Here is a 25,769-nt window from a genome sequence, read left to right as displayed (position 1 = left end):
ATATATATATATCGATCGGTGGCCACCCTTATCAGGGCAGTTATACATTGATAAAATCTCTTGTAGGGTTTACCTCATAATTTATGATGCTGTGTTTAAAGTTATTGACACTATGAAGTTTCACAGACAAAAATACAGTAACCTTAAAAAGCAATCTTTGTGCGATCACATCTCATGAAATTTATTAAAACAGGCCCATACAAGATCTATAATAGAAAACTTCCTTAAAAACAGGGTCTTTGATGGTGAGCACTGCTGGTGTGAAGTAACCCACATCCGGGCTGCATACACTTCATACATGATCAGTGGAAAAATAGGACTTTGGCGCTGTCAATCCCAACTCTTGAATGGTGTAAGGATGTATGTTTGATCTTTCAGCATTGTGCCTGTTAGAATGAAAAGGCCTGTATACAGTAAGGGTTTCTGGCAGAAAAATCTGTATCTGTGTCACTGCAGTGTTAGAGAACAGGCTTCAGAGTTAAAAAAAAATATTTATATATATATATTACTTTCCATTCCGTGTTTAAGGGATTCATTCAAAGTCCCATTCAACAATCTGGACTGTATTTGTATTCACATATCCTTGGCCATAAATGAGTTTTCAGCAGTTTTTGCTGACTAGATAAATGCTGTATAACTTACAAATTCAACAGTACAAAGCTAATTAATTAACTAAACACATTTATTACTAAGAACATAAAAATATCAAAACAATCGCAAATTGCATCTCAGCCAGCGATAGAGAGCAATGTGTTTTGTTGTAAACCCTACAGTGTGTTAAAAACACAGGTAATTCGGAACTGAATGGAAATGATACAGGATGTAGAAGCCCAATAGACCCATGTTCAATATAAAAGGTGTACTGCAAATGCACATCGTACCAGTTTCACATAGGTTTACCACCTGGTGTCAGTGGACATGTTTAACATAAGAAAAAACGATTAAAATTGTACCCCTGATTCACAGAGACATTTATGTAGAGTGATTTAAAAGAAGAAGGAGTTTTGCTTCACAAGGAAGTGCCTCAGCAGTGCTGCCTCTGTGAGATTGCGAGCAGGCTCTGCTGCTGATTAAGACTTTTGAATGACTGGAGGATTTAGAGATCAGTGAGGAACTTATTCCTACAGAACCATTATACTGACTTGTGTCACTGAATCAGTTCCTTCCTAGCTGCCCATAGCGGCCTGCACCTATTTGTATTCCCTTTACATTAACTCAAGCCTCAGTTCTTTATCACAGGCTAATTTTTTAATGCCTTCAAACATTGAATAAAACACCCCACAGCACACAACATACTCAATAATGCAACTTATGTAATTATGTAAATAATTTAAAAAATAGATGTATAAAAATTAAAGATGGGACTGTGCATAAAGAAATAGTTATAAATCACTGACATACCCACAAATTCTTTAAACAAGACCCTGCTTCAAGTTTGAGACACCATGTTGATCGACTTCAGCATCTTACTTCAGATTATCATTCAGTTTACTCTTTAAAGATTCAATTCAGCTTGCTGTCCCTATGGACAGATATGCACAGATGTATTACTTCATCAGTATACGTTAATACTGAATGTACATGTGTAACGGGCAGTGTGGTATGATACACTACCATTACTTTTGCATTGTGGTGCAGGATAGTGCCCAGTCTCCACCCTGTTACACATGCAATAAATGCAGAGTAATGCATTCTCAAATAGAAATACAATAAGGACGTTTTACAAGATGGCTATGAAAACGTAACAGAATCTTACAACCTCAGTAAAAAAATCCCAATTGACAGCAATATAAGTCACCTTCAATAGGCTCTGTGCACAAGATGGCGTCAGTGGGCTTCCAGTTTAACTTATACCGGTATACTTACTTCCTGTTTAATACTTGTTGATGGTGATCATAGTTCGTTTTTGGTATACGCGTGTTTGTTGAAGATTATTTCGTTATTATTCTATTAGATATGGTATTATTCGTACAATGAGTGCTACAGGTAAAAAACCGAAATGTGAAATATCAGAAACGAGAGGGAAGCACCTCGGACCATTGCCGAGTCCCTTTTTGTTCACCGCCATCGTGATACAACTCGAGTGTAAGCTTGCTCTCTTTTCCTGTAAATTAAGAAATTAAAAAGAAGTGGCTCAACAACATCCTCCGAGAGCAATTTACGGCAAGAAAACACACAAAAGTGCGCAGCAGACACATTGTTAAAAGCTATGTGCTCAAAGCAACCTGTGAAGGGCGGCGACGGCTAATTTGGTACCAGTGCTCTTTCAGTGGAATAATAATAATAAAAATAATCATAATAAACTTTATTTTGAACAGTGCCCTTAAAAGCAGTCATCTCAGAGCACTTCACCATTAATAGTACTGCAATAAATAAACAGATTATGCATGAAAGAAACACAAGGAGATAAAACATAAAAATCATAAAAAACGCCTTTCTAAAAAGGTAAGTCTTTAAATTAACTTTAAAAACACTGAAAGACAATGAGTCCCTGATCTCTAGTGGAATAGAGTTCCATAATTTGGGGGCATAACAACAGAAGGCCCTGTCACCCATAGAGCGCAGGTGAAACACACAGCAGTCTGAGATCAGCAGAGAGGAGGTTGCGAGTGGGAGTGTAAAAAGATAAAAGATCTGACAGATAAGTCAGAGCTAGCCCATGAAGAGCCGTATATGTCAGCAATAAAATTTTAAACTCAATTCTAAACCTGATAGGCAGCTAGTCCAAAACAGGAGAGATGTGATCTCTTGAGCAGGACCGAGACAAAATTCTGGCTGCAGAATTTTGAATTAATAAAATTTTAGTGAGGATGCTATTAGACACCCCAGCGGGCAGGGCATTACAGTAATCGATCCTGGAGAAAACAAAAGCATGAACCAATTTTTCAGCTGCAGGTAGAGAAAGCATGGGACGCAGTCTGGCAATATTTCTAAGGTGAAAAAAAGAAACCTTGACACTTCTCAGCACATGCTATGATTATCGTCAACAATAGCCAAGGCTTGCTGTTTGGCAGAGGAGAGAAAAACCTGAGCCTGTCACCGAAAAAGTAACTATGTAACTAATGCAAAAAGTATTAGTCACTTTGAAAAGAATTTGAAATTGAACTCCTGGTAACTGTAAATCAAACCTTGAACTTGAATAGCAGCTACACTAATTTGTATCCTACACTCAAACTGTGTGGCTTCTCATTCTTCTTCATCAATCTGAAACAACTGGCCCTCACACTGATTTCACCTGTCAGCCTGTCTTTGTTTGATACTGGTAAACGACAACAATATAGACATTATGTCTGAGGGAATACAGTGTTTGAAATAAAATATAAAACCATCATAGCATTACAACAATAATTTCACGATGTTGTACAGTTTGCCACTTAGCTAATTTTATCATAAAACAAATATTATATTCCAAACGGTTACGCTATCATCACGATAAAGTACATGTTATTTAAGAGCAGGTAAAATATACAATTTCTTCAGTCCTAAGAGCAACTTTAACTAAAATGCTTACAGTTCTATAATCACAATATAGTAAGAGTACATACAATACTTTTTATATTTTAATGTCATAATTATACTTTATATGTTAACATATAAACAACAATATAATAATATAACTTACTCATTCACCAAGTATCCTTATTAAATATTGATTTTACAACAACAGTTTTACAGATATGCAAAGACTGAAAATTTTAAACAGCTCCCCCTCGTAGTTGCAGAGGTAGCTGGAAACGTTAATTTTCAAACTCTTTTCCAGTTTGTTTGATGAAGCTTTTCTGCACAGTTGAACTATTGTATGGACATCATTAACTGTGATCCTTGCTAAGTCCTGAAGGATACGCGTATAAAACAAGGCCGTGGCACACTTCACAAGCTGTCAGAAATCAGACTTGAATACTGTATTCTAACGCAAGCAGAAATTAACCAGAAGTAACTATGATGGTATAAGAGAATGCGGAACCAGGATGTGCACAGAGCTTATATTAAGACCACAGTGTATTACGCATTAGGGCCACCTTCAACAGTCCCCAATTGCCTCTCTAATAAGACCAGCATGCTACAAACTGCCATTTGCCCATTTGTTTCAGATACCAGTTAAATACATCTAAACTAAGACCTTTAAGTGACCAAAAGCCAATGGTACCAATACAAAATTGTATGCACCTTCAGTAGTAAGGACCCTTAACTGGCCTTAATTAAAGTGTGATATTCCTAAATGGCAAGTTCATTCTTAACACTCTAAATATCTCTAAATCTGTAGAATAATTCAATGTGTTTGTCTCCTTCACTTGATCCATGTTTTGTTCATCCTGGCAGTACGATCAGAGATGCTACCAAACAGTGCCCTCTAATTCCCAGTGCTAATTTCTCATTAAGTGTGCCTTATGATGATGCAAGATGGTTATTTAAATTATGTATAGCCTAAGCCTTTTTGTATAATAAGGCTTTACATAAAAAATTCAAGTTAAATCAGGGAAGCAGACCATTATTATTTGTGACCTTTTTTTTTGTTAATTAAATGTCACATAACAAAAAATCCTAACAATAATCTCATTAATCTCACTTAATAAAATTATTCCAGTGTTTAAATCACCCCCCCCTTCAGTACACTCAGCTAGTAGAAAGAAAACCAGTTGACTGTCCAGTCTGTTCACATTCTCACCACTAGTATTATCTGAATAAATAGCAAACCCCTCTACACTCACACACTTAAAAACCACAACTTCACATCAATGAAATGCAAAAATACCTTTTTTTCAACAGTGTGTAACTCAAAATATATGCTACCATTTGGTGTGTCTAAAACTTGTTATCTACTGGAAATAAAACCTTTGAGAGTAATGAAGTGCTTAATTTTCAAAAGGTGCCCTGCTAATGATAATATTATAATCGTGGCACTCCGGAGATGTGGTATACAAGGCTAAATTACAGTTACAGAAACCAAGTAGACAAACACTGTGTAGGGTTGACCTATTTTAAATGTTTTTTTTTTGCCAAGGGCTTAGAAAATTCTCACACAATGATTCTCACAAATTCACCCAGAGGAATGCTTCTACATTGAAAGGCTTTGGCATGTTTCAGTAAAGCCACAAGCAAAAATGTGCTGGCAGCCAAATTCGCACACAGTAAATCTAGCCCTGTGACAAAACAGTGCTAAGGCAGACGGCATGCAAAGCTTCAGAACTAGCCTACTGTGGTGAGACTAGGGTTCTGCTGCACAGATGAGACACAGAGGGAAGACAATCAACCTGTTGCTGCTTGTGCGAATATACATTCGACTAAGCACTCAATTCAAATCAGTACTCTCCTCTTTCAACTCATGATAAGCATAAGAAAGCAGCAGAATGTGTAGGTATACAAATCTATAAACAGATAAAAGCTACTTTAAAAACAAAGTGCAGGCCCCATCTGAAGCAAAGCAATTTTTCAGAAGTGCGTTAAATACTTTTAACAATATGAAACTAGCAAGAAACTACAGGTCAATTGGTCTTTAAACTTGATTCAAAACAGGCTCTTGTGTCTGACAGCATACAAGGCAAATGTTCAACGGAGGTTAACTAAAATAAATACACACAATTACAGTCAATGAAGCACTTCGCTGAGGGATGAACTTCCTTTCCTACTGTGTACGCAATATTGTACCAAAGAGAATATTAAGTATGGGAATGTTTATATATTCCAATGTTGTTCTTTCATATTTCTATACTGCTTGAAATTGTCACTTGTGACAACACAATTGTCACTACCATGTGGTGTGTGTGTGTGTGTGTGTGTATATATATATATATATATATATATATATATATATATATATATATCATATATATATAGGTTACCCTGTCAACAGAAAGTGGTCCACAAGAGTCTTTAGTGGCTCTGCCAATCAGGTGTGGGAGCCATGACTAAGCAGGTTACTATGACCTGCATTCGCAGTTTGCAAAAAAGCATCTTGTAAAAGATAAGTCCCACTTTTAGGAGCCATTCTTAGGCCAGAACTCATGATACAGGCAGTCAACATTATCTATGTGAGTCTTCAGTATAAACCTGTTGGCAGGGCTAGTTTGCCAATCTACTGTAGGTATAGGGTGACCACGGCTGGTACGTGGACTAGTGCACCTTGAGAAAGAAAATGATCAAATCAGCAGTGCCATACAAATCTAAGCCTGCGCGTCAATCACTGTCTCCATTCGCAAGGAATTACGGGGCATGCAATTAAGTCGACATATATTTAAAGCCGTTATTCTGACCTGTCAGATCTATCTTCATATCACTTAAGGAGCTGCAGATTGGAGTTGAAATAAACTAGTATGCTTGTTGACATTAATTTTACAGGCCTATCAGTATTTAACAAATAGTATAAATCACAGCTGTCTGCAGTCAGTTCTTGGGAGGACCAGTGAGAAGCGCTCACTACTTGTACCAAACCCTAACTCTACTGAAATATACCTGTGTGGAATATCACCTTTAACACCTTTCTAATCGTCCTCTTTCTGCTTTACATCTATTCAAATCTTTATATACACATGAACCGTTGACCGTAAAATGGGAATATGCAGCAAAAACACGGTACAGCTCCAACAGGGTGGCAGCTACACCAACTCTATGCATTTTACGGCCTCGGCATGGTGTATACAAGCTTTCTTTTAGAAATGCATCAATGACATCATGCATCAATGACTTCATGTATTCCCCATTAGTACTTCTTTTTATAGAGAAAAAAAGACAACAGAAAAGGGTTTGGTCAAAAGAAAAGAAATACAAGTATATGCACCATGGCATCAGTATGGGACCGAAAATGCACACAGTTAAAGATATTAGGGGTGGTGACCAACCTTGGCGAAATATCGCATCCTTGCTGCATAAAGGCCCCCAGGGAGAACCACAGACTGTTAAATATCCCAAACTCGTTGGTTTGCAGCTCCTGGCTCTGCTGCTGCTGATCCTGCCCCTCCTCAAACTCCTCACAGTGCCACTCGTAGGGGCTGAAACGGCTGACCAGGAAGAGCACTACACTGACCCCAATGTAGGCAAAGACGATGCACATCCAAATCTCATAGGCTAAGGGGTCCAGGAAGGAAAACACCCCTGGCTTAGACTTCTGAGGCTTCTTGATCATGATTGAAATGCCCAGGCTCATGAACGGCTTGGAGAAGTCAATTACCTCTTCTCTTACCAACGTGATGGTCAAGGGTGCAACTGCAACGTCTGCTCTCTAGAAATGAAACAAGAGATAATTCAGTTAGTTTGCTTTAAAAAAGCAAGCTGTAAATGGTGATGGTGTTACACAACTTCAATCCAGTAGACAAACGCTTCGGCTGGTGACTGTAGACGGGTGAAGAGACATTTGTCTACATGTGCCTGCTTTTCTATTAGTCTAGTTTGCCTTACTTTTTTGATTGAGTGTAATAGATGAGATATTTGAAATACTCCAGTCTGTACAGGTGACTGTACCGAATTTAAGTCTTAAAATCAGCAAGGGGGGGGGGGGGGGGGGGGGGGGGGCACATTTACTGCCCTCCTCAGAATGGCTACTTGATGGCTTGTTCACATGGCAAGTAAGGCGGGAGAAACACTCTTTACCTTTTTTTTTTTTTTTTATCATGTTATTCCGTTTAATTTCAGTTAATATGGGGCCCTTATTTAAGCTTGTTGCCTCCAAATTGGTAAAAAAGGGTAATCTGTAAATCAGTTTAATGATGGACTAGCTTTCACCAACAGTAGAACCCCAAAGTTTTGAACACACGTGCATTGTTTTCAGAGGTTTAATGTACGTAGACTGCATTAATAAAAGCTTTTTAACGCAAGTGAAAAACTAAGGTGGCTGCATTATTCTGGTAAAATCCCTAACAACTTATCTTCACATGTTTTACAGATTCCAGGGACCCTGTTTCTGGTTTCAGCAGGTGCTTTTGGTCGCAAGTGTGGCGATTGTAACTCTGAGATGTTACTGTATTTTGTGGGACTAGTCGGCATGTCCAGTCGTTTTTGTTGGGACAGTTTTTTTTCCACTTTTTGAATAGAGACATTAAAATACCGTCAGAAGCCTGGCGCTGTGCTTTTAAATTAAATCCATCCCTTTGTTAAATATTCCCGACAAATAAATAATGCAATAAAATGAAACAAATGCAAGTGATGAAAGTGGGTTTTGAGAGATTCTATTCTTTACAGATAGTAATAGATTAAGCATTGCTATATTAAACAATAACAAGATTTGGAAATCCCATTTAATTGTCAGCATGTGGTCTGATTATAGCTCCATCAGCAATCTATTAGCCTGACTATATGTGCTGTGAGAGTGACAAAGAGTATGACATGAAGATGATGCTTTCTGATAAGAAGTATTTTACATACACTGAATATATATATTACAGTACATATGTATTAAGCCCTTAAGGTATTTATTTCTCACTAACATATTTCCTAGGGGGGTTATTTAAAGAGTAAGCACCTTAATATTATTTTATTTTTGTTTTATTACTGCTGCTGACATTCTGCCTGGTACATATTGCTATTTTACAAATCGTAGGGGATCCTATAAACTCTGCACAACTCACTTTACAAACTGTGTTGTTAAACTGTGCTGAAAAAGAGTCGTTGACAGAACATTCCTTAATCTAAACATAACTGTTCCAAAATGGTTCTGTTTAGATCTTACCTCCATCCCAATGCTGGGGAATCCATCTCACCTTCCCCGGTCTGAGGACCACAGTTCTAGACTAGATTGTACATATGACTTGTGTTTCACAAGGAAGAGCCTCCAAGCTCCATTCTAAACTCTTTGCAGAGTTAATGCCCCAAAGGGCTTAAGAAGCAATATTTATTAAAGACCACTGAACAAGAATGGAATCCTATTGCAGACACAGTGAATCAGCATCTAGTTCCTTTTTCTGGGATTTTAGGTTTCCACTCACATTAATACTATGACTGGCTTACAAATGAACAGTTAGTGTTGTTAAATTAGCAGTGGATCTTGGAGACATGAAACATTCTAAAGGCCACCTGTCACTGACTAACCCATGGAAACCAAGCACCAACAAACTACAGGTTAGCTTTGTATTTAAAAAAAAAAAAAAAAAAGAAATGCACATTATTATAATATTATAATAACCCTTCCTATGTTGTTGATAATAGTACCATTTTCCCTTTATTTCTAGAAGTTCAAATTAAAGACAATATAAAAATTAGTCCCTACAGTAAATGGTTCAGTATGCGTTAACTGAGATCACTGAAGTGAGGATGGCGTGTTATAAACAATCAGGAAAGAAAGCTCATTTTCAATCAGCTGGGGAGCCATAACTAACTTCCAGGAAACGTTTAGCTCTAATACTATATCTTAGATAAAGCAGTGAATTATTAATACAGTTGTGATTCCTCGGTGTGTGTGTGTGTGTGTACATGCATGTTTTCATTTGAATCTGAAGTCTTTTTTGAGGTCTACACATTGTTTTGCTTCTTGCTTTTCTCAGTGCATTGATCATTGTTGATTATCTGTTAGGGTTGCACCTCTACTCTCCACAGTCATAGCAACTGTAAGTTATGCATTACAAAAGAAGCTTACACCATAGACCAGCTCTCCCACCATGCCATTCCAGACTTTGTGGTCTGGGTCTCTGGCTCCATATTTCCCATCTGGTACAATTTCTAGTCTGTATTTGTAGCCAACATGCTTGGCAATTTCCGCCGCCAACTCGACACAGTAGCCTTCATACTTCTCATTGCCTTCATATTGCTCATGGTTCTTCTTCAGCATTACATAGGGAGCTTCCTGTGAGAAAAAATATAGAAATAAAAATATATATTTATATATGCTTATTTAAATTCTGCTAAATAAATGGACACCATAAAATGCATACATCCCATATTTTAGATTCTGTGCCCTTTCTTTCACCTTTTCAGTAGACTTAAGACCATGTCATTGTACAGTGTCTTCTAATGCATTAGTGGCCAGCCCCTGGCATGCCTTATACTGCTAAATTACATGGGTGTACTGAGTTCCTGCTAGTTCAGACTGAGGTTTCAGAAACAGTTTTATTGAGTAGCGATTGGCTGTAGCGGATTAAAAAGGTGGGGCTTGGTACATCTAAGGAACTGTGCAGCTGAGTCAGGAAGTTGAGCTGGAGTGGTTTTGGTGCAGGAGCGAACGATAACAAGAAAACAACAACAACAACCACTGAAGTCCTACAATTATCGCTTGCTTTTCCCAGGTGGACTAATGCTGCTAAGGACACAGGAACCACAAGAGGATTCGGCGGACTGGACTGGGCAAGCACTGAGAAGCCTGCAAGAGACACCGTGGGGATTGTACAAATACTTGTGGGATACAGGGAACTGTGATTGTTTACGAGCACTGAATTACTGCATTATTGTAAATACATCCGTGTGGTGTCACCCAGTAAACATTTGTGTTGCACTGCATACCAGGTTTCAGTCTCCTGGTACTATACAACCTGCACCCCACTACAGACATTACAGAAACACTATCTTTTTATAACGTGGAGTTGCATACTGGAAATTTGACAGAACTGAAATCGCTTTGCTTAGAGTGGTGGAAATTTGACTTCCAGCGTAATGTATGGATAATCCCTATGTATAACAATCTCATTTATAACATGCTGTGGAAGGGTGGTGGGCAATTCACTGACATACACGGGAGACAGAAGGTTTAATTGAAAACACTGCACTGGTGCCCAGCTTTATTATTTTTATATATTTTCTTTTAGCCCGCAGAGGGCACTGTTGTCCATGGCCTGAATACCGGCAATGGTAAACAGGACCTCAGAAATACCAAGACTGGTAAACAGTTCAATGCTGGCGCACTCACAGGTGCTCTGAAATAATAAATAACAAAAGGCTAAAGAAAAAGGGAAAATAAAACCCAGTAATAAATACAAAGGAGCTGCTTACACAGTGCCATCACTGTTGCTAAGCTCAGGTCTCCCTCCTACGCTGTTAAGCACTATACACTGGGGTGGGCAAGGTTCCTCTTCTTCTTTTACATGTTCCCTCGGATACGTAACAATTTATTTTCTATATGGTCTTCTTTCTCTGGGCTGGCTGTCTTCTTCAGCCATGCTTGCCTATTTTGGTCACTCGCTCCAACCACTTTCGTTCCTGCCTGGTCTACGTTTACACTGGCCTTCTTGGCCAGCGTCTTTGTGTATTCTCAATTACGGCCACCCGAATGGGCCGTGCAATCCCCCAAGACCCGCCTCTCAGCCACTCAGAGAGAGGGAAAGCCAACACACCCTCTTCCCTACCTCTCCGTGTCATCGCCATGACAGAGGGAGATCTTACAAAGCTGCTACCCTGTAGAACCACGCATGCGTCAGACAGTCAGCACAGATCTCTCTGGTTACACATGCCTTATCCAAGTAAAACATGCATCACAAGCTTCTGTTTGACACAGTTATTTGGTTGTAAAATACATAAAAAGCAGGTTTTTACTGTGGCACACAAGGTAGTAGTTACTGCGTCCATAGCAGGTACATATTTAATTGAAAGCTACATTTCATAAGTTGTTTACTATCTAAAAGGCTAATGGTCCTGGACAATCACAATGGGCTGCAGTATACTCTGGAGTACACAAATGTACTTGTTACTACTATTGTAATTATTTATACTTTTTGTATAATTGTAGTTGTTAGAAACTGAGAACTGTCACTTTAAGACTTTAAGGTTACCCAACCATGCACTCTGCATGCTATTAATCATTTCTCTGCGCAATTCAATGCAGTAAAACTAACAATGCATTTGTGAAAAATAAATAAAAACATCAAAAAGAACTGCATGGTATTTACTATTGGTTTGCTTTCAAAACTGAATGAGCTTGTGTGTTCCACTCTGGACACCCTGCATGCTCAGTACATGTCTACTTGGTTATGCAGGCAGTTACAGCTCAGTGGTTGGGGAACTGGGGTGAAGTATGAAAGGCTGCAGGTTCGTGCCCCTGCTGCAGGCTCTTACTGAATACCTATCCCCAGTCAACTGCGCAGAGAATGGGATTCTGATGTGAAATCAGTGAAGTATAACGTGGGCATGGAAGATGCCTGACATTTCTCCATTTGTACACAAGCTACAGAGATAAACAATATGTGATGAACGATGGTCTACAGACTTGCTAAAAAGGCAAATCACAGGGAGCCAAAAAAAAAAAACAAACAAAAAAAACCAGCGCTGGACATTGATCTACTGGAAATGTCACTATTTTATGAAATAGGTATATATGCTAAGACAATGTCCTTATGAGATGGTAATGATAACTTAAATATGCATTGATTAAAATGTATTCAAAGGCAAAAAATACCAAGTTTGTGTTTCAGTTTGTATACCAGAAGCACAAAAATAACTAACTTAAAATGTGTCTTTAATTGCTTTTTAAATCCTCCTTACTATTTAATGGTGTCTGCTGTCATTGCGAGCACTTCTGGGTTCTACTGCTTCCATATTGATTGATCTCAATCTGTGTTACCTGGCGTTGAGCTTGTCTGGAGTGAAAGTGTCAGGACTGAACAGCTTTGTCTTCCAGTCAAAGGTCAGTAGGGCTGGGTTCAAAGGTTACATTGTTACATGATTTAAATGGGAAAGGGAAGGCTGTTAGTTCCAGAAACAGAAACCGGAACCACTCAGAATGACTACAAATACCATACAATAGTAATGGAAATGTGATGCTTGATGCTACGCACTCTTTAAAAAAATAAGTTAAGCAGAGAAAAACCTCAGTGAAATACAACAAGCATGGTAAATGACACAGATGTCACAGCTTTATGAAAACCATAAAGTATCTAAAGAATATTAAATCTTGAATCTACATTCGTCACAGCAGTAAAAAATAAACACAGTATAGTGAGACGAAGGGAGTAATTCATCAACTGTTCAGCTGAGTCATATCTCCACAGCTGCTGCCCAGCTAGCCATATCCTGCCTTCCCTACAAAGAGAATTAATAAAGATTATATATTGTGATATAGCTCAAAGACCAGCAGAAGCAGTCATGTCCGTTTTAATGCTGGGTAACATCCCAGAGATAAATAAACCTGAGGAAAATGTTAAACCTTTTACACCTGAAAAATGTTCCCTTGAAGAAGGTGGTATTTTAAGCAGGCTTGTTATGGAAACTTATTTTGACTACTCTCTGATCCAAGGCACAAAACACTTTCAAAAGAAAAGGCAGCTGTGTATTGGGGCTTTTGTTAATTGTTTCTAAAGTGAATTGACTTTTTCGTGGTTTACTGCAGCAGAGATGGGACTCACTATCCTATACCTCTAATAAAAACACTGTAAACTGCGCCATGAACTGGGCTAAGTGAACACAATAAACAGTTCTCTGCGGAGGGTTCCTTCAGTTGCCTGAAAGGATTTGCAATCAGATTTGATTTGATTGCTGGTTGATTGTCGATTATCTGTCCGATATTTGATTTGGAAATTGGTTGCTGATTGCACCGCAAGTAACCACGAACATACAGAATATATATTGTTTGCATTGTATTGACAGTTTTCTCACATCAAGTTGTCTTTTTCATCATCTACTATTGTCAAAAATGGCATTTAAAGACTATTCTAAACCCAAAACTACATACGATTACACAACAGAGGTCTAAAAAGTATGGGAACCATATCCTATTATTAGGGGTGCAACAATTAATTGATGCACTGATTACTGATCATCTGCGCTTAAATTTTACAGAGCTTCGATTACATTTTGGTGAATCGATGCATCGAATTTGCACCCAGTTTTAAGTCTCCTGTTGCTGGTTTGCATTAAAATCTTGAGTGTGAATGTGCTGCTTCTAGTGTTAGTACGGTAAATTAGCGCGTTGCTAGGATATACACTTCAAGTCTACATTACACATTGGATAAGAGAAATCAGAAGTAGGCCAAGTATTTTCTTTTTTTTCTATTAAATTTACCAATTACCTTTTGTTTCAAAGCATGCTGTGTTTGGATTATATGGCAATATATACAAAAAGAAGCAGAATTTAGTACGATAGTTACATTATTCAGGTTTGTCAGATTAATTAAAATGCTTCTCTTTTGGACATAAAATGTAAACAATATTGAACAACCATAGTTCAGAAATTAATATCGTATTTTTTATTATTATTACAATGTTAATCTGAAGCAGACGCACGCATATTCTTCAGTTGTTAAACTTAAGTCCTTTGTATTTCTTTTTTTATAACTATTATGCACAAAGGTGTTTTTAGTTATTACAACTTGTTTAAATAAATAAACAAATAAATAAATAAATGTTTATTTTGAAAAATAAAACATCAATGCATCGATTATCATTGATAAATGTCTATACGATAATCAAATACGACATTAGGGTGCTGATTGCACCTCTACCTGTTATTGTTCCACATGCAGTATGATTCCCAGTATTGTCGCCTGTTTTTTTTCGGTTCCTGTGGTGAAGGGGGTACAAACTTCTCAGATCACAATATAACTCAAAGTTAACTTTAGTGAAAGTTCAGGGGGTGTGAGCCAGTGCTTTGCTCCTTCCAAATTTCACCTGTCTATCATCATTAACTCCTTTCTTAAACTCAGTCACAGCTCAACTTTTTCTCTTGTGTTTTGCTTTTTTCTCCTCCTGTTTTTAATATGCCTTGTGCCTTTGTGTCAGTCCCCTCAGGGGGGATAGTGATTCTCACTTCCCCAACCTCCACATGTTCTTCATGCGGTCAGAGGGGATCACTGGCCACACTATCCTTTCACAGCTCATGTGCTTTTTCTTGCCTTATGAAAGAAGGCTCTGTCTTACTTCTTCCTTTATCCTCCTGGGACGTGGCCCTCATACTCTTAGTGCTTGTGTCCCATAACTAACAATTATTTGTGTCCTTTCAGATTTTCTTTTCTTTCTTACATCAAGGCTTCATATGAGCCGTTCCATCCTCTGAGGGTCAAACCCAGTCGCTAACTGGGACCAAGTTACGAGGCCGAGCCTATAACGGCTCTCCGAGAAGTCAGAGGACTGTTTCAGGGGCGCGGAGGCCGATAGGGCCAGTCTTGACTCCATAGGGAAGGCTCTCTCAGTTGGAGTCCCCCCTTTTCTCACTCCCCTGTTCTTGAGGCTGAGCCTCCGATCCTAAGTTGCAAAAACACTCCCTTCCTCTCGCAGCCCTGGCTCCCGCCCTGTGAAATGACATTAATATTACTTACTAGAATAGTCGTTACGATGTAGGTCCTATTTTGTAACCCAGTAGATTCATTTCCTGCATGGGAGTCTGACTCTGTGCTCACAAACTTATCGTCTTCATTCCAATACCCTACCTGTGTAGAAAGAACCGTACATTTTAGCCTGAAGACAATACTACTAAACAAGGAACTATGGAAGGTAAAATGACATCCTAAATACGCAATTCTACAACTTGTATAAAAACATTATGGTGGTAGAACAAAATGTGCCCTGGAGGTGTTGGTTATGGGTTTTGCATATTGTCACTTTGAAGCTCTTAAGAGATATATGGCCTTATGCAAAAAATAAATACACCTTAGGGCTTAGGTTATTCGCAAAGAAAGGTTACAAGATATGTCCCCACCCATGTTGCAGTACCTTAAAGGGATATTTTACAAAATGCATTTTCCTAATATTTAATTGATGTTAAATATCCATATACCGTGTGTGTCTTCTGTATGATTTTCTATTGCTGTTTATACGAAGATTATTATTTGCCATTCTTACAAAATATTCCAAACAAACACTGCTTTGTAAACACATTGCTGATTGGGGAGATTGAAGTGGGGAAGTAGATCAGTGTTGCAGTATTCTGTATTTTATTGTGCAATGCTTGACCCGCGGGCTGCACAGCGCAATACTAATATGTTTCCCCAGATCACTTCAGCATTGAAGAATATTTAATAATGTTCTAACAATACACTAAATAACAGGACCATGTAGACAATATGAAATATAATTTTAAAGGTAGAGTGGCAATGTCATTCATGTTATTTGGTTTCCATTGATCACATACACATTATAAAATGAGCAAGGCTTGTGGCCTTTATGTGCTTTGACATTTTATAACTAGGTTCCAATGATGTGAAGAAAAACCGAAACAAGAATTGGAAATCAAATAATATGAATGACAAGTGGGTAAAATAAGACACTTTTTTAACCCTTTCTTTCCAGCTTTAACATGTATTATTTTTTCTAAGGACACTTTAAACCTTCTATAAAAGAACTGCATAGCAGTTTAGATCATAAAATGTTTTACGAGTCAGGTAATGTACAGCATATAAAAGATGAAGTAATTAGCTGGCATGTTTGTGTACTTGTATTAGTAAATTACAGTTTTATCTCCAGCATGTAAATGAAGTTGAAAACTTACCCTCTTAGCTCCAATAGGTGCCAACTCCATCACATGGATGGTATAATTGGTGCGATGTCCTTTCTCGTTAAACTGAATATTTCCAGTCATGCCTTCTATACGAACCTGTAAGTAAGCAGAAGCATATTAATCGCTACATAGTTATAGAACTGCTAACAAAAACAACTACAATTATCAGTTTGGATTTATGAGCTATAATTTTTATATATATATATTATATATATATTATATATATATATATATATTATATATATATATATATATATATATATATAGTCTCTAGATCAGAGATACCTTAAAGGGTTAGGAGAAACCTCTTTGTGACATTTATCTGTGCTCTATGTCAGCGCACATAGTGTGTTATATGGTGTATATCAGTCATGGTGCCACGGGATTATAGGGGTTACGTGCACAAGTATTTAAAATGTATATTTATATTTAGGCTGCACAGCATTTCACGTGCAGGTAGAATATAATAATATGTGAGCATGGGGAATTGCACTTTATTAATTCATGTGCAGTTGTACCCAGACTCCAACTGAATGACTGGTTAGCAATTAAGTCTCAGTACAGCTGCATAAAAGCAGCATGTTTTCACTCACTCAGGGTTGTCTGTTCGGTGAGTGGAGAACGGGTATGGAGAGGAGAAAGTAAAAAAGTAAAGTAAATAATTAATTTATATTGACCGTGTTTGTTTGTTCGTTCGCTGTTTGTTAGTGTCTGTTTCATGTAGTGTTAATCAGTTTTGTTAGTTTGTTTATTTTGGCCTCAAGTGCCGTGTTCTGTTTTTTTGTTTAACCTTTTGTTTTCTGTTTGATTATTAAACCGCGCAGCAATGCATTCATTATTTCACTCGCAGTACTGTGTACACGTTTCTGGTCTGACGTCACCCACTACAGCAGTCTTTGTGACACTCTTTTAGCGCATTGATTGCTGGGGTTTGGGACGCGATCATTTCACTGTCAGTGCATTCAATTTCCTTATACAGAAGAACAGCACATTCAACTGCTGATTTTCCCAATATGATCGGTGCTACAGGCTGTACTCATGTAGCAATGAAAGCACCAAGAGTGAATTCATTTAATTTCGTGAACACAAAACAGTACCAATCAATGAATGTGCAGGTTATATCTGATGCCTGTCTACCTCTACTAAAAGTTGCAGCTACCAGAGATTCATTTTTTAAAAACAGCAGTGTGGGCACTCGCCTAGAAAACTGAGCCGTGACAGACATCTATTTTTACTACAAATGGCTATATAGGGGTGTTTTAAATGCAAATGTCCACATGTGAATAACGTTGGTGACATTAAAATTTATTAACACACATGTGACCCAGGACAGCGAAATCAGCCACTTGGTCAAAAATTTCAAAAACTGTTTTATTGCGGCAATGGATTGGACATATAATAAGCTTTAAAAGAAATCAGCAAAGTCAGAAGACGCCATTTTGAGAAAATTAAGTTGAAACATGGGACACCTACTTTCCAGATATTCCCTTAGCAACCATTATGTTAGAATTCAGACACATACACCAAATGTTCACCAATATCTCCCCATACCTTTCTGCAAAATGACAAAGAAATTATGATACAAATATTTATTTTTCATTTATTGAAACATAGAAAAATTCATTTTTTTAGCTATTTTTTTAAAAACAAAAATGTAAATGCTTTTAAATTAAAAATGCTGAACTATTTACATTTACATTTCACTTGGTATTTGCATATTCTGGACTACCTTACCTCAGTTAACATTAGCTAGTCCAGGATTAGTGCTGATTAGGTCATTGCTGATAGTGGCGCTGATTTTTCCTAAGAGAATAAGATCCTTCTCGAAGTCTGGCAAAGAACCCATTGACGTCCTCAGATCAATATATATTTTCGTCAGAAAATACCTCAACACAGGGTTTCCCGGCATTCAGTTTGCAGCTGTATTTAGATGACTTATTTACACAGCTCTAATTATGTTTTGTTTTTTTTTTTGTTTTTTTTGCAACTCGGTTCTAGTATTGTTATCAATAACAATGTCAGTGACATGATTCTCCATCACCACAGCTACTTCATCAATGACAACCGCGTCGTCATCACTATCAGCACTGAACCGATCATCTTCGCTTATGCTGTCAACATTATCAGAGTCATCTACATCACCATTCTCACTGAGACTCAGACGAGCACGCACCATCACAAAAACATCCCGAAACCAGCTCCATCCACTGTCTGTCAGTCGCAGCAGATTCCATGTTCCTGGATCGTAAAATGTTAAGAGAATTTGCAACATCCTGTTCTTTTGATAAAGACATAATTCGCCTGTGATTGATTGATTTATTTATTTTGCCGGGGTTTAATATCGCAAGTTCTCTGCGTTCACAACCTTAGCAATGCCGCTGTCCCAGAAGTCAAAGCGCGTGGAGGCATTCAGCCAATCGGTGCATACTACAGAAGCCAAATGACGTCACGCATAGCAACAAGCAGAACTGTTTACACTGCAACCACTTCTTAAAACCGTTTTCATTGGCTAAATAAGATGTCAGTCTATTAATGACCCACTTAGCGGGAAAGAAGGAAACCACAGCTTTCAAAAGATACCCGGATGATGTCTATGCGTGAAAGGATGACGTTGCTGTGATTCCGTGAATTGTACGGATTTTAGTCTTTGTTTCAGCTAATTTTGACAATCTATAGGTCGCTGTTGTTACCAAACTGTTTATTTACAGTATGATAGAGACATTATTTCACAAAATACACTTGATAAAACGATAGTTTGGACTGTTAAGTACACAAAAACGTGTAAAACTCAAAATCGATAATTCAAGACTTCACTCAGTAATCTGTCCGCTGTGTAAAATCTACATATGCGACTTCCGACTGACTGCTGTCCCGGGTCACATATTACTTAGAAATGTGCGTACAAGTGCCTTTGCAAGATTGATAAATCATGACTTAATAAATGCATATGACAATTGTGAACGTTATGCTTACAAACAAATCAAGCCCAGAATTTCAGGTAGATTTAAAAAAAAAATAAACAGTAATTCTACATCAAAGTAAAACTGTACATAACTGGGGAAGTGCCTGTGCCTTTCAAAAGTAGTTTAGGACTTTCTAAAGCTTCATGTTGAGCCATGCAGGTATGGCAGAGCAATGTTTCTTTGTTCTGTAAAATTAGGTTTACCCCTTGCTGTGAAGCAATATATGTTCTGATGCAAATGCAATCCAAAAATCTTTCTGAAAGAAGTCCATTAAAGACCCCTTTTTTGTCTGTTTTCAAGGTTATGCGAGTGACTTTGACCTGAGGGGACTCAGCAAAAATTCTAAACAGATTGGATGGATAATCCATCTATGCACATATTTCAACAAGAATGTGTTTCAGATTTGTTATTTCTTTTGATACAGTAAATAATGATTTTCACAGCCATTTAATTACAGGGTAGCATTATCTGTTGGTTAAATGAACTACATACTAAAGCTGGCCATGCAAATCACCTCAAATTGAGTCTTGTAGGTAGATGGCTTAAAAGGTAGATATAAAAGTCAAGATATTTATGTTAGCAGCATTTATGTCAGAGCATTAGATAATTATTATTACAGATTGTGTGTACTGCTTCACTTGTTATGTTCATTAAGAATGAGTTTTACTAACTAAGGCAATGCATTTAAGACTGGGATTATATTTGAATTATGGTGCAGCTATCATCCTTGTGACTTTGAGGACGTACCAAATAACAAAACATCAGATAATTAATGTTTTTGGCAATTTTAGCAGCTGAAGAAAAATATAATTGCAATTATCTTTATCACAGTTTTTGTTAATTGGAATTTCTTTCTATTAGGAGGACAGCGATACAGTTCAAATGTAATCCCAGAATGAAGCCAAAGCATTAAATGAGAAATACACACTGAGCAAAAAAAAAAAAAAAAAACAGTACAGAAAAACATGTTCCACAATTCACAAACATAAATAGGCCATGCCTTTTGCATTTGGTTCAAAACTGTGGTTGCGAGTTGGAAAACGTTTGCAGTTCCTTTAAAAATCCGTAAAGCCCGGTACATACTGTCCAATTTCAGTCTCATCGGGCCGTGTATTTTGCTTTGTTAGTGATTTTACAGGGTTAACAGATCGATTTCAGTTGGCTCGCAAAGTTTAAACATGTGTAATATTTTGCGATGCAATACCCTTGTTATATTAGTGTGTTACACGTCGGTCGCATCGGGCAGTGTGTACTGGGCTTCAGTCTTATTTTGTGCTCATTACTAGGTGCCAATGTAACAATGTTGTAAAGGCATGCCAGCAACCACCACAACGACTTTGAAATGCTGAGGTGATGTTTAACCCGACACACAGTAGCTAAACATGCAGATGCTCTACCTGCTGCAGTGCTCTCTGAATGTCTATCCCCTGGCCCCATGGTGCAGGAGGGTTGGCAAGACAGTCACCAGCGTTCCCTCTTCGAGAAATATCAATTCGCTGCTTCCTCAAGTTCTGAAAGGCCTCAGACATGACTCTGACACCGTCAAAGGTAAGCGCTCCTGTATACTGGATACAGAAAACAGACTGCACAGGTTAACATCCTAGTCATTACAAGGGTTACATATTACCCCAAAAAAACACATGGCTGAGTTTCTGTTGATACACTGGGTTGCATTGTGCTTGTGTGAAGCAGTTTCCAGGGTAGCTGTTAATATTAAGTTTTTAATGTTGTGTAGGAAGTGCATAAAAAACTAGAAGGTGGTTTGCCTAACACAGTAAATCACACCAATACGTGCTTTTGCTTACAGATCTATTGATAGTCAGCGTGGGTTTTTTGGTATGTTTTGGGGAATCGACTATCTTTATTAATATGTAAAGAAACCTAGTTGGAAGTCTTTCTGAAGGTCTCAATGATTTGGTGTTGTACGTTTTAGTTAAATCCTCCTCTTAGCAGGAATATTATGGCCATCTTTCAGTACGTGTTTTAGAACAGCACTGTGGGTAATGGGTATTGTCCTAGGATTTTAAGAATGTTCTCTGAACATGGTATTATACATGTGTCTCTGAACATGGTATTATACGTGTCTCTGAACATGGTATTATACATGTGTCTATGTGTTCTGTGTACATCCTCCAGACCACCTGGCTGACGTTGGAAGACCTGATGGAATCTTTGTTTCGGCTGAAAAGGTCAAACAACTCAGCCTTGCCTTGAGCCTCTTCCTGGGTTCCCTGGGATGCTCTCTACTATCAAACTCTAGCCACTGCTGCATGATCCTGTTGACATTCCGATCTGTGTAATTCATCACTTGAAACCCAGTCACATTGGCTCCGCCATGCTTGAAATGATTCAAGTCAATGTCCATGAATCCCTGAGAAATAAATAAATACATAAAGGACACACAACTTGTTTTTCAGAAGTATTTTTTGTAAATGATTTTACTGTCCATGTTCTATTGGCACCAATCTGTCACAATGTATCCACGAGCAGGGAAAGCACAAGTAAGGAAGCCTTAAGCTTCCCCACACTGCCTGCGAGCATGCCTCAGGCCTGCCCTGGGGAGACCAGAGTTCAGCCTCCATGCACTTCCAATCCCAGTCTTCTTGGTTTGATACATCTTGAAAATGAGCTGAATTGTGTACAGGTGTTATAATACTGCTGTCCAGTGAGGAATCTGTACTACTAATTGATACCTAACTGAAACTGTAATAACCAATAGTAAACAATATACAGAACGAAGTATAAATGGTTGCTGGATGATTGAAATACATATATACATACCCTGCAGAAAAATATGAGGTTTATTTAGTAATAACAAAGACACATTTAACCATTTCAACATTCATTATACAGTTCATGCAGTAACTTGGAAGATACATTAAAGGAAGTATTCATATCCTCTTATTTGAGTAATATATTTATTATCCCATGCTATGTGTTCTTAATCACTATTTAGTGCTGTTCCGTAAAGTCATTTAGTCAAGTTTAATAAAGTCATTAGCAAATTTTACCTAAAGGGCAGTTTGAGGTGGCAATAAGGTGGCATAAAAATTATCACTACAGTTGCAAAAGGGTCATTATTTCCCTCCTGAAACAAAGAGTTTCTTAAAGGTTTGTGAAGGAAATAGCTCACTAACTCCCTGTTAAAGTGTAAACCCCATGATATATACTGACCTTTCATCCCGCCATGAGCAGGGTTAAACTATCCTAAAGGAGGAATAAAGCGGTGGCTTAATTAAACAGGCCAGCTATCCAAGGAATTCATATTATGCAATTACACTTCATTTTTTCATTCTTTTTGTTGTCCTTTTTATGGTGCTAGTGTGGTAATCAAAACGTCAACGCAAAACCAAGTCAACTAAGATGAGAGGCCGAGAGCCAAAACCAATTCATAATAATAATAATAATAATAATAATAATAATAATAATAATCTTTATTCTTATATAGTGCCTTTCATGGTGGACCACCATCACAAAACGGTTTACAAGATACGAGACTAGGGTCTGTGAACTATGCATCAGCTGCAGAACGTCTCACCCGAAAGATGGAGCACAAGGAGGTTAAGTGACTTGCAAGGGACAATCAAGTCAAAATTGGTTTTGGCTCTTGGCCTCCCCTCTTAGTTGACTTGATGTCGCCTTGAAATGTTGATTGGCAGCTAGCAGTCGGTGAAGACAGATAGGAGGGGAGGCAATTAGGCTGCCTACCCCCTTGGCTAGGCTGAGGCTGGAGAGGAGGAGCTAAACTCAAAGCACGACTGTTTTAAAAGAGAGATAGTTTGAGATCTACCTGGCTGATAAAAGCTTATATCAAGTATTTATATTCTCAAATGTATTTTAAAAACTGTTGTATAGGAACTGTATGGTACAAGTGCCTAGTACATTCATTAGTTAATCTACAAGCCTATTACCATCAAGTTCCCATTAACCTATAAGTAGGGCCCTTTGTTTTCAGTTTATACTGATTTTTATCAAAACATTTCTGGGTATTACAAAAATTATTGCAAGACTGCAGAGTGGGTTTGTAAATCAAGACCATTCCAGATATTGTCTTCAACAAGGTGATTTTCAATCACAGTCCAACATTACAGGCATTCCAGATTAAACTCACAGACTGTTCTCTCGCTGCATAGCGTGAGCACACCACCACGAGCCACCCGCTCTTACTCCTCTCCAGCGGAACTGTCCTCCCCTCAAAACATTCCCTCTAGGAAACACTATATCACAAACTTATTGATTTACTTTTAAACATTGTGCTGGGTTTCACTTTGTTAAAAATAAATGTTATTTAGACTTTAAAATTATTAAAACTTCTACCCCTTGTTTAACCATTTAAATATAACCTATAACTATTACACTATTAGTCTTTTATCAATTTTCACCAGAATTTTGGACAGCTCAGGTGCAAAAAAATAGATGATAACATTAAGAAAATACAATAACTGACATTAGATGTATGTGTTTATGTTAATAATAAATTAGGCTAAATGTATATGCAAAGCGGTCTGCTTAAACAGGCAATGTAGTGGAGGCTATACACACAGGGCAATACACACACACCCACACACAAGAGTATCTATATGTACTGTTAATTAATCTCACACCCACCACGTACACATTTCACGCTTTAGTTAACAGCTTTCAAAGCAATTACAGTTTAACTACTTTTCATGCTAAAATGGGTAGAAAAGTGAATTCCATGTGTAAATGGCAATATCTTCTCCAGATAATGGCAGCATCACTCTGTTAAATTCTGAAAAAAATCCACTGCACCGAATTCACAGATTTGAGCCATGCTGCTTATCGCATCCTCAGTGTCCCGTCTGCTCAGCTGATGTGGAGGGAATATTATCTAAATTCGGCTACATCCCAGACTAAAAGGAGAACATGCTTTGAAACTGCTGCGAGCCTGCACTACACAGGACTTGTGGAATTTACACCGAAGCCCCTTCTATCAAGCCTCTGGCAGGGTTTCACAAAGCTGGTAAATGTATTTAAATATATCATTGTAATGGATGTAGAGCATGTAATAATCTAGCCCAATTATACAAATGTTAGGCTAAATTGGTTTAAGATATTAACAGTAAACCGTTTATTGAAAATAAATTTTTTTGTTCACCGGTATTTACACGTTGCATAGATTTATTATTTTATTGTTTTACTTAGCAGACAGCACCAGGATGCTCCGAAGAATGAGGCTGTGCTCCAACAATTTTTCACCCATTGTTTGGGTTCAGTGTTTTTGGAAAGCCGTAAGATTTTGTATTATAATAAGGTGGTTATTTAGCACAAGAATGTCCTGACTGAAAAGGCTGTTGTCCTGACTGAATTTAAGTTTTTAAAGTTGAAATATGTCAATATTAAATTGAATATGAGGGTAAAACTTATGTTGTTTGCTAATGCTCTCTGAATCTCCAAATCTTGGTGCGGATTTTAGCCCCGCAGCCTTGTGTAGGCGAAGGCAGACTCTTTCTTTGCCTTTGTTCCCCAGCTGCCTGAGCCTTGTGGCTATAACACATGGTAGGAGTTTCCACAGTAGTTGTTTTTTATATTAAAATTTATACAGCAAATCAACTGGAGCACCAGCATGAGGGAATCAGGGACATGAAACAAAACTGTATGAACAAAATATTGAGAGGAGCGGTAGTTCCTCGTACAAGTTAGAAAAGCTTGTCTATACAGCTCCAAGAGTTTTGCTGTTTTCACCATGTTGCAGCAGCAAAACTAAATCACTTAGAATTACCATCTGTACCATTACCAAAAGTCTGAAACTTTCTTACATCAAATGTGAAAAAAAAAAAACCATAAATACCTCTTATAAACAATGAGATATAAGTCGTGTGTAGCAACCTTTCAAACAGAAAAGCTAAATAGCTGGACATCTACCAATCGTGTGATTCTACATGCTGGTCAATGTCAAAATAAACCAAGGAACGCAAGCTGTTTGATGTCTACAACATTTATAGTAAACGATTTATTTATGTTTTAAAAAAACACATCGCACCAAAAACCAAAATAAAAAAAAAAACTTTTGAACTTGCAAAATGACGTCCTTGAAGAGCGCATGGGCCTTAGCCCACTGCGCTGTTGTTGAAATGCGTAGATTTTATTAAGCTTACATCCATGCCTGACCAGCTTTCGCTGAAAAACCTGAAGGTTCTACTCAGTTCTAGAAATGCTCTATTTCCCGTTTGAAAATACCTAGTTTCCTGTTTGGTAGATACCATAGAATGGAATTGTACACAAGAGTGGCATGTACCTTCTTTGTCTAAATCTCTGATAAATTGTAGTTCCTCTTTTAATTAAATAAATAAAGGAATGATTTATTTGGTAGAGTTAAAAAAAAATGCATAGAGAAATAAATATATTTAGAAATATATATATATATTTAAATAAATAAACATAGAAATGTATGTTTATATTATAAATGTATAAATAAAATAAAATAGCAAGCGCAAAAAATGTCA

The 25,769-nt window shown here is 37.6% G+C and overlaps 1 protein-coding gene across 2 annotated transcripts in view; it reads right to left on the bottom strand.

Annotated features, from left to right (window-relative positions):
• Positions 1–25,769, bottom strand: part of LOC121323747 (glutamate receptor 1-like) — a 116,256-nt gene that overhangs the window by 36,199 nt on the left and 54,288 nt on the right. For both annotated transcript variants that reach the window (XM_041264936.1, XM_041264935.1), the window contains exons 6-11: positions 21,512–21,673; positions 20,700–20,867; positions 16,331–16,435; positions 15,162–15,272; positions 9,563–9,769; positions 6,837–7,216 (exon numbers count right to left, since the gene is read on the bottom strand). In XM_041264936.1, coding sequence (XP_041120870.1) covers positions 6,837–7,216; positions 9,563–9,769; positions 15,162–15,272; positions 16,331–16,435; positions 20,700–20,867; positions 21,512–21,673 — 1,133 coding nt within the window. The remainder of the gene's footprint in view (positions 1–6,836; positions 7,217–9,562; positions 9,770–15,161; positions 15,273–16,330; positions 16,436–20,699; positions 20,868–21,511; positions 21,674–25,769) is intronic.

Source organism: Polyodon spathula, chromosome 12 (genome assembly GCF_017654505.1).
Source record: "Polyodon spathula isolate WHYD16114869_AA chromosome 12, ASM1765450v1, whole genome shotgun sequence".
Taxonomy (NCBI): Eukaryota; Metazoa; Chordata; class Actinopteri; order Acipenseriformes; family Polyodontidae; genus Polyodon; species Polyodon spathula.
This window is presented reverse-complemented; position numbering and strand designations above follow the sequence as displayed.